The sequence below is a fragment of the Haliotis cracherodii genome, unplaced genomic scaffold (genome assembly GCF_022045235.1).
Source record: "Haliotis cracherodii isolate W230 unplaced genomic scaffold, xgHalCrac1.p SCAF_7, whole genome shotgun sequence".
Classification (NCBI taxonomy): Eukaryota; Metazoa; Mollusca; class Gastropoda; order Lepetellida; family Haliotidae; genus Haliotis; species Haliotis cracherodii.
The window spans coordinates 38,813,817-38,829,937 of record NW_027266330.1 but is presented as its reverse complement, the minus strand read 5'-3'; the positions used below and the strand labels follow the sequence as shown (position 1 = coordinate 38,829,937).

Sequence of the window (16,121 nt, the reverse complement as noted above, 5' to 3'; positions counted from 1 at the left end):
GTACTCGGGTCGGGTGGGTACTGAGTAGAACCCCGATACCCACAGGACTACCCGGACCTGTATCGCATCAGGTGATACATTCTTTAATGGCAAAACGTATCTAAAACTCTATGTTTAAACTACAAGTCACTAATGTTCGCAGTCCTTCCTGACTACTTCGCCCATTTAATCTTCTTATATGTTTGAATAAAAATAAAACTTCAGTCAACTTCAGTGTATACACCAGTTTGTTTCATACATGTATCTAAACACATTTTACCAGAGCTACCGTCAAACTATTCCAAATCGGACAGTTTTCACCTACCTCTTGAGACCTACAGCGGGTACCCGGGTAGGTTCGGGTAATAGGGTGGTGGTACCCGGGTAGTAAATTTAGACTCGTCCCAGCCCTAACTCCAGCAAATATATAACCCCACAATTCCAGTTGACGATACACAGTCTGCAAATCCTGCAATCGAACAAATTCGGCATGACAGTGAACCGGATATCGATATGATTACAGGATTGTTTTTGGACTATGCACAGCAAATATATAACTCCACAATTCCAGTTGACAATACACAGTCTTGCAAATCCTGCAATCAAACAAATTCGGCATGACAGTGAACCGAATGTCGATATGATTACAGGATTGTTTTTTTACTATGCATAGCATCTTTACTCCAGCAAATATATAACTCCACAATTCCAGTTGATGATACACAGTGAACCGGCTGTCCATATGATTACAGGATTGTGTTTGGACTATGCACAGCAAATATATAACTCCACAATTCCTGCCTAGTTCAGCAAGATTTGAAACAAAACTCTTAAAGTCAGTTAATTCCCTTGCCTCAGGAAGATGCCTCATGATTAATCTGGGGACAGTTAGTTCCAGTTCTTCATACAACTCACGACAATCTCCACCAAATAAATATACAGCCTTTCTGTATCAGCATCTAGTGATGGAGCACTATTTGCAATGACTAGACGCACACTTTCAGTGTCTATATACACAAAACCTTTTTGGTACATTAAATTAACATGTGCATTACAACATGTATGTATTCATGGGTTATAATTAGGACATGGTCATGATAAATATGTCGTACTGTGTACCACTGATCCTGTCTTACAGAAACAGGTTTGGTAGACAAGCTGATTTGCAATCTCATTAAAACCAGATCTTAGTTCTCGCTACTGCTAAAGCATCTGAGGACATCCCATTAGGAGTCACGTCAGAACAACCTTTCATCCGACAAATCAGAGCGTCGCTTACCAGATAATGAAAGTGACAGTTGAAATGTGATTTCTAATCATGCAGACTCGAAAACTTTAAAACGGGAAAATTCTGAATGATAGTTACGGGCTTAACGACTGAATCTATACAATCTAGACCATATATTAGCCATTCGTAAATGTTCTTTTGTTCAGGTTTCAAATTTTTAAGTGTGAATTTGTCAAAATATGTTTTGAAGCGTAGTCGCCAATTTGAAATTAGTGCCGTAAAGCACGAGAAAGCTGCCTTCTGATAGGCTAATGTTGACTTCTTGTCAGTAATTCCATTGGTCGGTCAAAGTTCGCGAAAGGTCAGTCTGAGGTGACCCATAATGGGATGTCCTTAGATCTTTGTTTAGCGGCAGCGAGAACTTAGATCTGATTTTAATGAGATTGGCTGATTTGAAGACAAAACTTGGAATGATTTCCCGACATGAGAATTACCTCCCTTAGATCTTTTTCATCTTATCAAGTGAAGAACATTCCTATTTTGTGCAAACTTTACTAAGATCCCCACAACTGTTAATAACTTAAATTTTGAATAAACATAACCTTCCTTTCACACATTCACGCGCTAATTTCAAAATCACTGATATTATGATCAACCTGTCTAGTAAAAATAGAACTACTAAAACAGACAAGAATGTTATTTTCTACTCATGGTAAAAATACAACCATGTGAAAAAATTCTAAATAATGAATATTAAAATGTAATCACATACTGTATTATTTCTAGGAAATATTTTCATTATTTTATCACAATACACTCAAGCTGATATATTTCATGAACATTAATAACTTACATATAATTAACGTCAAACACATGTGAGAGAATCGAGGCATTTTCTATGTGAGTACCTATACTTAACAAATTTATTAAAGATTTATCATGTCTGCTAAAATCAATCAAGGTCTGTTCTATTATATCAACAGGCAAACTGTAGAGTGAAATATTGTAGAGTTGTCTCCCTTTGATCAGTTGATGAATTACAACACCCAAGCTACAAGCTGTAAAATGTGACATAGATGCTGTGATTTAGGATGCAGAAGTGATCGACAACATCAATCTAATCTTCCAATGAGGTGTCACTCATTTCTTAACAACTCCGGCCTGCTCAACAAGCTAAATCAATCCAGGTATTGGTGTTGTCAGATATGCTTGGTGACTTACAAGCTGTGCACGGTGCCAAGTTTGTATGGATGAATTGTGGTACGAATGAAAAGGATGATGGCTTATTTCCCATGTCATGTAGATTGGTCTTCAGATCGTGTGCTAAATGATGGCGTCTCTTACAAACACAAACATTCATGTATTGAGATTCCACAGTTGTGTTCATCATCACTGGATGTCAATATCACGTCCATTGCATGAAATGTACAACACTGAAGTGTGACAGGTGACACATCAACACTGTCACTTCACAGGGTGGTGGTGCCAGGTGCTTGAATCCTGGTAACAGCTGATTGTCACGCTGATGTGTTGAAATGGATTACTGTCAATGACAGTGACAGACGTCCGTCACGCCCGGCAGTCGTCTATTACACATGGTATGTGACAGTGTGAGTGTCTTTCTTGCGGTGAGCGTGACACGCCATCATACAGCAGATGACCGTCAAGCCAGCGCCACAGCCCGTGAGGTAGAACGCCCACGATAACGTACAGCTACCTGGAACACAAGGAAGAACATGAGAACATCTCTTCACAAACATTACAATACCGTTTCAATCCTATTCAAACAAACACTACATCAATCCTTTTCTTGTTTTCTAAAGCTTATGACAAAATGTTTCAAAAATGCAATAAATTATAAACTTATGTGCTTGATGTTAAAGAAGCTGAACATTAATTGTTTGTGTTTGTGTTTAAAATGTTTTTCAAGAGTTTTTGTCAAGAAATTAATTTGTATATGTATTGGAGGTGCATAATTTTTCATTTTGAATTCAGAAGCAATCTGAAACATCAATGCATGAATTGAAGTTAGTAAATGGAACAAAACAAGATGCTGGTACAACATAATGTTTACTCATTCATTAAATACACAGCCATCTTGGGGCCCTGGATGCACGCTCCGGGGCAGCAAAGGTATTTGGCAAGAACAAAACATGACATACATGATATACCAATATACCGGTAATACCAGGTGAACTTCAATATTACAGAGACTCACCTAGATTATAGTGACCAGACATCCCATTACACGCCTGGTGAACTTCAATATTACAGAGACTCACCTAGATTATAGTGACCAGACATCCCATTACACGCCAGGTGAACTTCAATATTACAGAGACTCACCTAGATTATAGTGACCAGACATCCCATTACACGCCAGGTGAACTTCAATATTACAGAGACTCACCTAGATAATAGTGACCAGACATCCCATTACACGCCAGGTGAACTTCAATATTACAGAGACTCACCTAGATTATAGTGACCAGACATCCCATTACACGCCTGGTGAACTTCAATATTACAGAGACTCACCTAGATTATAGTGACCAGATATGCCATTACACGCCAGGTGAACTTCAATATTACAGAGACTCACCTAGATTATAGTGATCAAACATCCCATTACACGCCAGGTGAACTTCAATATTACAGAGACTCACCTAGATAATAGTGACCAGACATCCCATTACACGCCAGGTGAACTTCAATATTACAGAGACTCACCTAGATTATAGTGATCAAACATCCCATTACACGCCAGGTGAACTTCAATATTACAGAGACTCACCTAGATTATAGTGACCAGACATCCCATTACACGCTAGGTGAACTTCAATATTACAGAGACTCACCTAGATAATAGTGACCAGACATCCCATTACACGCCAGGTGAACTTCAATATTACAGAGACTCACCTAGATAATAGTGACCAGACATCCCATTACGCGCCTGGTGAACTTCAATATTACAGAGACTCACCTAGATAATAGTGACCAGACATCCCATTACACGCCAGGTGAACTTCAATATTACAGAGACTCACCTAGATAATAGTGACCAGACATCCCATTACACGCCTGGTGAACTTCAACATTGTTCCAGCCGTACGGGTAGATAGCCAGCCCTCCACCAATCAACAGGCCTGTAACAGGAAGCATGATGTTACCATGGTGTTAACACATGAACTATATGTATTCTTTACTGAATTATTAACGTGAAATATGATATGCTGCGACCCACACTGCACAGGTAGTGCTGTACAAGAGGAGAACATTGACATTATTTCAGGAGACGGTTTCATTGCTCTCGGTGGAATATTGACACCTGCAACGAAATGACTGAAAAAAAAACAGCAATGACCAAACCATTCTCAGCTGAACATCACCAGGGTACTCATTACTGTCCAGGAGTAATTTTCTGATTACATCCATCCATCCTTCCATCCATCCATTCATCCATCCATCCATCCATCCTTCCTTCCTTCCATCCATCCATCCATCCATCCATCCATTCTTCCATCCATCCATCCATCCATCCATCCATCCATCGATCCTTCCTTCCTTCCATCCATCCATCCATCCATCCTTCCATCCATCCATCCATTCTTCCATCCATCCATCATCCATCCATCCATCCTTCCTTCCTTCCATCCATCCATCCATCCATTCTTCCATCCATCCATCCATCCATCCATCGATCCTTCCTTCCTTCCATCCATCCATCCATCCATCCTTCCATCCATCCATCCATCCATCCATCCATCCATCCATCCTTCCTTCCTTCCATCCATCCATCCATCCACTCTTCCATCCATCCATTCATTCATCCATCCATCCATTCATTCATCCAACCATACATACTTAAGATAAGGTCCAGCACCAGGCTTCAGTGATGATGATGATGATGATGATGATGATGATGATGATGATGATGAATACAATACCACTAATAGATATATGTAAGTTCAGCTGAGTTTACACGATGTGCGAAAGGGGATGAGTTTTTGAAAAGATGTTGTATCATCTTTCTTGACAAAGCGCCAGGCTGTTAGATAATACAGCCTTACATGAAGCGCAGTTGATGGTCTTATCACAGCAGATAGCCACCTAATGCCCAAACATCAGGGAAATATTCCACCTAACACTGATTTACGAGAAGTAATATAAATATAAGCAAGAACTGATATACGCCTTCCCAGAACAGCAGCGCTGCTTTCACCGACTACCTCAAATCATAAACCTTTCAATAATCTATTCTCTAACACTTCTGGTAAAACATTTTCTATTCTAAGAGATTTGTTGATAAATACTTTTGGAAAGTCGTCCATTTTAGTGCATCTGAATAGATTCCTGATTTAAAGTCATGAGGATTTCAGAGTCAGAATTAATTTATTGCTGCAGCTGTTTGGGCGGAAATAACGGAGCCCTGCAATATGTAATTTATAATATGTATTTAGTAATTGTGTAATTCTGTTGAAAAATAATCACTGAATTAGTTTGTCCGTCTTGTAAGTTACCGGTACAAAGTTTGCAGTTGGAGGAATGCTTTTTTTCCTTAAAAAAGTTTTCCACTTTTTAGTGTTTGGGATACTGATCTGTAAACAAATTTTCTTCAATCACCTGAATGTATGTTGACCTTTATGTTGTCTACTATAGTCAGAGGATGGTATAGATCATTGTGCATTGTCTGTGTCGTGCTCTCTTGGTTATTGCCATAGCATTAAATTTCTTCGACAGGATTTCATCATTAAGTCTAGACAGATATAAATAACCCTAAGAGTACTTTTCCTATATTCACCTGTAGCTAGGTGATTGCTAATGTAGTGTATTCAACCTCATCACCAGACACAGGTAGGCTTGTGGACAGTGTTCTATATTCACCTGTAGCTAGGTGATTGTTTATGTAGTGTATTCAACCTCATCACCAGACACACAGACACAGGAAGGTTTGTGGACAGTGTTCTATATTCACCTGTAGCTAGGTGATAGTTTATGTAGTGTATTCAACCTCATCACCAGACACACAGACACAGGTAGGCTTGTGGACAGTGTTCTATATTCACCTGTAGCTAGGTGATTGTTTATGTAGTGTATTCAACCTCATCACCAGACACACAGACACAGGTAGGCTTGTGGACAGTGTTCTATATTCACCTGTAGCTAGGTGATCCATTAATCCCCTTTATTCATCCTCATCACCAGACACACAGACACAGGATGGTACTGGTGTGTATCTTAATACAGAACTGAAGTTTATCTAACTACACTGACTATATCTGATGGGGGCACGGGTGGCCCAGTCATCTAAGGCGCTGTGATTCACTGCGTAGTGTGCGCCAGAAACCTATGATTGTGGATTCAAATCCCAGTTCGCCTCGATTATGTTTCTAGGTTTGTCAGCACCATACCCGTGGGTTTCACCAAAGTGGTAAACATCTGAGACCTGCATCACTTCAGGCTTTCCTCCCACATTAAGCTGACACCCCGTGATAAAACTGTAATACTGTTGGCGTTAAACCCAACTCACTCACTCACTCAGTTATGGATGTGCCTGCCAAAAGTCATAAAAAGGCAAAAACACATTTATGAAATCAACTTCAAAATTTGATTGAAATCTTTATTTATAAAAGTGTTTCTTTAACTGACATTATTTAAAAAAAAATTCAAAGTCAATGAATGTCATGTGACACAGCACAAGTTAATCTGAGCTCAATCAAAACAGATGTTTTCTATCAATTTTGAATTTCTTTTACTTCTTTTGCAATGTCATATTATAACATGTCAGTAAGATAAATTTGTTAAAGCAGTATCACAATGTCTCAAAATGTTTGGCAAAACATCAGTGGGCTTTGTTTGTTTTGCTTTTTAATGCCACATTTGACAAGCCACTCCATCGGGTCAAGTCGGCACACACACTGCTAGGGCTGACCCATCTTCCCTAGGCAAGGGAGTTAACTGACTGTAAAAGTCCAGTTTCCACCCATGCCGAACTAGGCTGGGATTATAGAGTTATATTTTGGCTGGACTAACGATTTTATGTATAGTCCAATCAAAATGCGTTACGAAATGGACTTCCAGTTCGTAAGCAACATGTATTTCAACATGCATATTTCGTTTGACTGTAGGATTTGCACAGGATGTGTACCGTCAAATGGGCATCGACAGATTATAATTTTCCAAATCTTTTCATGTGTTTAATCAAGGTGCTGACGTGATTTGATGCACTTCGCGAGGTAAGATGCGTTTTAATACAATATAGATCTTGATCATCGATTAGATCGTCTTGACTGGGCCCCGCCATTTTGTTTGAAAAAAATGCAAGTAATATGATAGGTGGAATCTGGTTGGTCAATGGTGGGGGGGCATAGCAGGGACAGAACTCGTGATTGCCACTGGTGGCGCTACAATCACGATCGACCCCAGAAATTCCAGCCTAGTTCGGCAAGGGTGGAAACTGGACTTTTACAGTCAGTTAACTCCCTTCTCTCGGGAAGATGGGGCTGACCATAACGTCCTTACTTAAAAATACCAATACCCTTAGGACTGTCTTTTGGTTCTAAGAACATGTTTGTTTGTTGTTTAACGCAACATTTTGCAATATTCCAACTATATGACGGCACTCTGTAAATAGGTCTGGACCAGACAAACCAGTGATTGACTTCACAAGCATCTATCTATGCAATTGGGATACAATGACATGCATCAACCAATCCAGTGAGCCTGACCACCCAGTCCTGTTAGTCGCCTCTTACAACAAGCATAGTCACCTCTTTTAAGACAAGCTTGGGTTGCTGAAGACCAATTCAAACCTGGGTATTCACTCTTCAAACACTGTGTGGATGGGACACTTATTCTCATACAGATGAAAGAATGAATGCATTATATTGTGGTACATATCACAATACATGAATAATTATTGCAATAAATTGTAATACCAAATTCTGGCCCAAACCCATCACTAATTAAAATGTAATGAGTTTGTTATGTCTCATAAAACTAAGACATTAACCGTCAGGTTAAATATGATTTTATACGGGAGAAGTGAGGAGAATCTGTTTATCATTGTTTATCACCAGCTGGTAACAGTAAATATAATCAATGTATCACCTTTCTGTCATACATCAAACAGTCATAAATCACCTCGTGTATGACCATGTGATGTATGACACTGCCACAATTGACATGGAAGGAATACCACAGTAGATAGAACTAACCAGACCACATGTGCTGGTGAGCTATCAACATTCTCCCTCCCAGAACCATCCACACAGATACTGACCATGTCTATCACATGCACATAGCTGTCACTCAATGTCAACATCAAAGGCTGTCTCTGATTAACATGACAGCCACAAGTGACAGGACACATACATCACACACAAGTAACTGTGACTGGCTTCAATAATTGAATTTGTGATGTCTGTGTCTTGTCACAGATTAAAGATACAGTTTCTCCTGCCCGTGAGTCTGGACAGTTTGTTGTATTTTCAGAGCATTTCATATTTCTATGTGTCATACGAAGTGTTTGAAATGAGCGTGTGTGGCCTGTATGACTCTGTGTTGTGACAGCTGGGATATTCACTTGCTACAAGTATGTCAGGTCTATCTTAAAGCATTATACGGACCTGCCTTATGCTAAAAGTGTCTACTTTAAAGGATAGGTGCTACAACAGTCTTAGTGCTAAAAGTGTTGTCAGTTCATCTTAAAGCATAGGTACTACATCAGTCTTAGTCTAAATTTATCTTAAAGGGAGACTTCGGGTAGCCTAGTGGATAAAGTGTCTGCTCATCAAGCCGAAGACCTGGGTTCGATTCCAGACATGGGTACAATGTGTGAAGCCCATTTCTGGTGTCCCCACCGTGATATTGCTGGAATATTGCTAAAAGCAGCGTAAAACCATACTCACTCACTCACTCACCTAAAGCATAGGTGCTACAGCAGTCTTAACATAAGTTCCCCCTAAAGCATAGGTGCTACAGCAGTCTTAGCCTAAGTTCCCCCTAAAGCATAGGTGCTACAGCAGTCTTAGCATAAGTTCCCCCTAAAGCATAGGTGCTACAGCAGTCTTAGCATAAGTTCCCCCTAAAGCATAGGTGCTACAGCAGTCTTAGCATAAGTTCCCCCTAAAGCATAGGTGCTACAGCAGTCTTAGCATAAGTTCCCCCTAAAGCATAGGTGCTACAGCAGTCTTAGCATAAGTTCCCCCTAAAGCACAGGTGCTACAGCAGTCTTAGTATTGTAAGTGTCCTAAGGTCATCTTAAAGCACAGGTGCTACAACAGTCTTTGTTTTAAAAGAGCTGTAAGTCTATCGTACAACAGTTGCAGCACTTAAATAAGTCTATTTTCAAGCATGAGACTTCCACCCACCTAAGTGCTACTTTGCTAAATAAGAGGAACACTAATCGTAGCTAATATTGCTTTGTATGACACAGTTCATGTCCTTGTATAAACGCCACCCAACATACCATGTACAATCTGTTGTGAACAGTCAGAGACCTTTATATGGTCTCTGGAACAGTTAATCAATGTCATGAAAAAAGTCATATTTTTTTCTGTCCCTGTTACACTGTGTTTTTTCCATCCTTGAGATCAGCATCAGCTTTTTATGGGTGTGTGTGGAATGTGTGGCTTCATCTACATTGCCTGAAGAGACAGCTGACTGAAATGAACGTGTTGTTTATGTCAGCCAGGCTTGATTGACACAAACAAGACATTGATATATTTCAGTACCAGTGTTCCTGAGCTTTGCTTTGTCTGTGGGGCAAATGCTATCTACAAGCTTCTATTTCTTTTCATTGCAACAAAGACCAATATTGAGAGGAACCCTTGAAATCTTTGGTTTATCTATTACTTCTTCCTCTGTGACCTGGATATGACCTCTGCAAGTATACAACAAGACACCTTATCCTGTTTTTCTGAAATATTTCATGAAAACTGTTTGTACACCAGAAACATTTGACCTAAACCTGTCCACCCATTTTCAAAATGTAGTTCTAGTGGGCAAGTGACTTAGATAAAAATATTGTGTTTTCTTATTTGATACTGTTACCCGGTAGTCAGTATTTCATGTCAGGAAATATCATTTGGTTTTGTTTGTTTGTTTGTTGTTTAATGCCACACTCAGCAATCTTCGAGCTATATGATGGAGGTCTGTAAATATCTGAGTGTGGCAGAACTACGGATAAGCTGCATAATTGCGTAAAATACCCCCCAAAATATTTAAAACCCAATTACTTCCAATTAATTTAATGCATGTATTAAATAAAAAACTTCAATGTATCAAAACAGCAAGCGTAAATACCCACTGAAGCTTTTTCAACATGTCAACAATGGACCTAATTTCCGAACACAATTACGAGCTAATTTATTTTCCGTGTCAAGCCTATAGTTAGAACCCTTATATACATCTGAAACATTATTTTATATTTTTTGAAATCTTAAAATGTTAGCTCATTTGGGGAAAAAAACAATAGAGTGATGAATAAATAAGTGAAAAAATATTGGTTATCCAATGGAAAATGTAATAACCCAATTAAAATAGAAACTTTTGAGTAAAATCTCAATTGTCCAGAAAGTTATCTGGAGCACTGAGTCTGGCCCTGTGAATCCAGTGATTGACATCATGAGCATCGATTGGTCTTTTACATCTAGCATGGGTTGCTGAAGACCTATTTTAACTCGGATCTTCACGGGTTGGAAATTTCATTTGGAACTAAGAGTGTTAGCCAAAAGTTAAAATTACAGCACAGCATATACTTATTAATACTTGCACATCTGAAACAAAACTAATATTTATTGACACTGTAAAATACAAACTTCCACTCTCACTCTTATGATCGAGCTCTCTCTAATCTGAGACAAGAAATGACATCACAAGGGAAACAATGATGTCATGATACAGTTCATGATGTTTTATGCTTCCATGACAACTGAATCCTGAACCAGATGGCGGAATGCAGAGAAAAAAGAAATTTTGATTGATCATTCTTAATACATAATTATTATTTCACCATGCTCAAAGGCCCAAAGAACAAATTTTGCAAATTTAGCATTGAGAAAAATTCATACGCAGTGACAAATCCAGAAGATTCTAGGATCCAATCATGTTGCAGCACTTACAATGTTTCTAGATCTATCATGTCAACTGTGGGCATCTACCCCAGGAAAGGGAGTTAACTGACTGCAAAAGTCCAGTTTTCACCCTTGCTGAAACAGGCTGGAATTTCTGGGCTCGATTGTAGCATCCCTTCTATGTCTCTCCTACTGACCAATCAGATTCCACATCTCATATCACTTGCATTTGCTTAAAAAAAAACCGGGGAGATGATCTGATCAATAATCTAGTTCTATATTTTGATGAAACTCTTCCTTCACAAAGTTCATCAAATCATGTGAGCATCTTGCTTAAAAACATAATGAAAAGACTTGGAAAATATCTGTTGACCCTGAACTGACAGTACGCATGCTTTGCAAATCCTACAATCGACTGATATCTGCATGGAAGTTTATGAACCAGATGTCGATTTCATTATGCAATTTTGATTGGGCTATGCACAGACTCATTAGGCCAGCCAAAATATAACTCCATAATTCCAGCCTAGTTCTGAAAGGGTGGAACTGGACTTTTATAGTCAGTTACCTCCCTTGCCTCAGGAAGATGGCTGCGGGAAGTTAGTCCTAAATAATTTAGGTATCCGCAGAAATACCCATGAGAAGGTATCGACAATGAAACCAATGAGCAGATATCGACAGTGAAACCTTGACCAACGATTATAACGTAAGACAATTAGAGATTTGAACCCTTGACAACTTGATATGCACCATGATATGACTGGGCCACACATACCCAATGGACCCGTGAAGATTCCGGGATACCCGGGCAACTCATACTTGCCAGTAAAAGGTGACTATGCTTATCGTAAAAGGCGACTAACGGGATCGGGTGGTCAGGCTCGCTGACTTTGTTGATGCATGTCATCAATCCCAATCGTGTTGATCGATGCTCATGATATTAATCACTGGATTGTCTGGTTCAGACTTGATTATTGACAGACCGCCGTCATATAGCTGGAATATTGCTGAGTGCACATTAAACAACAAACCAACCAACCAACCAACATCCCCAATGTAAATATTAATGCTATTATAACATTAACACTGATGACTTGACAACAAACATAACCTGAACAGAGACAAAGGTGTTGACATGTACACCATCGTCACAGGTTAACCTACAGCTGTCTCTCACTCAACTTTCACCATAATAATGGCAACGATATCCTTCACATGATAATTCAAATCTGTCAATCAAACGTTTATGAATTGTGCCAATTTCTATGTTATAGTATGTTAACATTTTTGTCTGTAATTTAACCTACTGTATCTATCTCGCTGCCCTTTCATACAAAGTCTATCTGACACTCACTTACTGTGGCAAACCGAATCAAAGGGCAACTCGGCAAAGGTCAAAGGGTAAATGCCAGTCAAAGACCCACCAATGCCGGAACAAATAGGTCCTACATTTAAGGCTAATATCAAATATCATGTTCCATTTACATTAACCATGGCCAATTTTCAATTTGGTCAGTGATATTCATGTCACCAGTTTCAAATAGATCAAGAAGAAAATTGATGGATGTCAACATCTTTGGTATGGTACACACCGTTTCTGTGTATATAGTTTCTCCTTAATTAAGTGAATAATGCTATGAAGCAGAGAATATATATATTAGTGCTGATCAGTGATACAATGGACAGTTATGGAAGGCAGGACTCCATAATTCCTTTTGTGTATCACTTCTAAATGTTTTCAAGGACTTCAAATAGATCATTCATATAGATGTTTTTATTTTATTTACATTCTTCCTAATGTGTTTAATTTGAAGTTGTACACATCTTCTTATGCTCATAACACCAGAATCTTTGTCATGTACATAAAAATGAAATATGTGTTGAAACTGACACTATTCATACACTGTTAAAACTATTATCTTAAGAATGATGAATAGTGTCAATTTCAACATATTTTTCATTTTTATGTACATAACATAAATACTCTTTGTGTCCTTTGATCTTATTTAAAAAAAAAAAAATGAGCATCAAACAGTAGAGAATGACCATTTTCACACACGCACGCGAGTTATGTTGACAATCTAGCATCAAACCCTGCGTACATTTCCCACATACTGCTGCACATTGCCAGAATTATGTTGTACATTTCATGTGATGTACATAGCAGCCAGGACCTCTGACCCCTAGGTGAAATGAACAATGGCAACACAACTAGAAGCACATGGTCCAGGGAGGCTGGCCTAGGGATTGTTTGTGCGATTACGATCAGGGCATGAAATGTACATGCTATCAGTGAACTCATGTAGTGCCTTGGGAGGAAGCAGGAAAAAATGTGTAAAATAAGTGTTGGTCTTTAACCAGATCACTACACAAATACCAATTTTTTAGCAAAGGTCAGGACGATAAAATCTGCGATTTATGGGCGAGGTGAATATTTACAATTTACTTATTAGCCTAATTTGTCATACGAGACATGTTGCTAGGAAACAGTTTTTATGTTGAAGTGGGAATGTTTTGAAAGAGCCGACATCGAAACAACCCAATGATTATTAGAGGTTTTATGAACAGAAATACACCTTCACAATTAACTTTATCTTGAAATTACAATTTATGACTGTTTTACAAGCTTGATGTAATCAGTCTGGCCCACATGGTCGTCATATTTGTTCCCACCATTGGTAATAATGTTTGCTGTCATGAAAACTATTAAGTTAATGTGTATACGATGTAGAATGCTACCATGCATCTTAAATGCATAAGATAAAACTCTAGGATGAATTATTAACATAATTTACACAGCAGGTCTTGGAAAGCATTCTGAAACCACACCAGAATTCCAGCATGAGCCAGGGATATATCAGTTGTAAGGAAAACACTCCTCTACCACTGTACCCAATGTAGCTGTGCGATTCCAAGCACTTCTCTAACACTGTACCCAATGTAGCTGTGAGATTCCAAGCACTCCTCTAACACTGTACCCAATGTAGCTGTAAGATTCCAAGCACTCCTCTAACACTGTACCCAATGTAGCTGTAAGATTCCAAGCACTCCTCCAACACTGTACCCAATGTAGCTGTGCGATTCCAAGCACTCCTCTAACACTGTACCCAATGTAGCTGTAAGATTCCAAGCACTCCTCTAACACTGTACCCAATGTAGCTGTAAGATTCCAAGCACTTCTCTAACACTGTACCCAATGTAGCTGTAAGATTCCAAGCACTTCTCTAACACTGTACCCAATGTAGCTGTAAGATTCCAAGCACTCCTCTAACACTGTACCCAATGTAGCTGTAAGATTCCAAGCACTCCTCTAACACTGTACCCAATGTAGCTGTAAGATTCCAAGCACTTCTCTAACACTGTACCCAATGTAGCTGTAAGATTCCAAGCACTCCTCTAACACTGTACCCAATGTAGCTGTAAGATTCCAAGCACTCCTCTAACACTGTACCCAATGTAGCTGTAAGATTCCAAGCACTCCTCTAACACTGTACCCAATGTAGCTGTAAGATTCCAAGCACTCCTCTAACACTGTACCCAATCAAGCTGTAAGATTCCAAGCACTTCTCTAACACTGTACCCAATGTAGCTGTAAGATTCCAAGCACTCCTCTAACACTGTACCCAATGTAGCTGTAAGATTCCAAGCACTTCTCTAACACTGTACCCAATGTAGCTGTAAGATTCCAAGCACTTCTCTAACACTGTACCCAATGTAGCTGTAGCTGTAAGATCCAAGCAACAGTGCTGTCTTGGACTTACTGTGTTTTGGTGGCCAATGACTGATCTTTTAATATTCTGATAAGGAAACAGTTCATCTATCATGTATAATTGTCCACATGTTTTGCTCGTAGGCGAGTTATATGTGGACTGACCGACTACATACTGAAGCATAATCTGTCATAATCAATTCAAAAGGATTTTTCATTACTTGGTTCGTGATTTCTCATAAAAGAATTAAATATAGAACAAAATAAAGCCATAATATGTTTCTCATACAACCAAATATCCAGTGAACAAAAATGTCCAACTTTGATCAGAAAAGGAAGGGAAGTTACTCTGACTCCAATTCAAGGAAACATTTTAACGAAACAAATCTATTCAATTTCATCACAGTAAAGCACCGTTGTGTCACAGTTGAAGGGACCTGCCTAAATACTTCAGCTATCTGAGGTTCAACACATCCAAAAATGATAGATAAAGAAGGAATATGCAGGGACAAAGCTTTTACTTTGAGACAACCGTAAGTTCAACACATCAAAGTTCAACACAATGGTGTTGGCTATATTTCATTTTGCAGATCAAGCTTCTAGTTCATTCGACCACCTCCGTGGTCTTGTGGTATATCGTCCATCTGACTTGATCCCATGGCTGCGGCATACCAAAAAAGACGTTAAAAGATGGTACTTGTTGTTACCATGCCTAGCGCTCGGTATTAAGGGGCGAAAAGGAGAACAGGTCGGCTCGGAGTCAGTATACAGTGTCTGAGTGGGGCATTTATGTTAAACGGTGGCATGGTATCTCAGTGAGCTAGCTTTATAAAATCGGCATGAGTCCGGACTAGTACAAGCAGCCACACACACGCACACATGTGCATGCTTGTCGATTTAAGAGCAATAATCTTGAACGCAACGTTAAACCCCATTTCACCTCACCTCTAATCCATTTACATTATTAATTCATCATTGACCAAGTATATCAAAACAACTCATGAACAATTGATACCGGTAATATTTTCAAATCAAGCATGTAAACCACTAATGGCAGGCACGCATTCACCTCTCTATCCTGTCTATATCTTCCCTCCTTCAGATATAAACATACTCCTACTTGAAC

The 16,121-nt window shown here is 39.1% G+C and overlaps 1 protein-coding gene across 1 annotated transcript in view; it reads right to left on the bottom strand.

Moving 5' to 3' along the window:
- Window positions 1–1,602: 1,602 nt before the first annotated feature.
- The window catches only part of LOC139448062 (LHFPL tetraspan subfamily member 6 protein-like), a 68,346-nt gene continuing 53,827 nt past the window's right edge, over window positions 1,603–16,121 (bottom strand). Inside the window, exons 2-3 of the mRNA XM_071229564.1 lie at window positions 4,258–4,356; window positions 1,603–2,924 (exon numbers count right to left, since the gene is read on the bottom strand). Coding sequence (XP_071085665.1) covers window positions 2,797–2,924; window positions 4,258–4,356 — 227 coding nt within the window. The 3' untranslated portion in view covers window positions 1,603–2,796. The remainder of the gene's footprint in view (window positions 2,925–4,257; window positions 4,357–16,121) is intronic.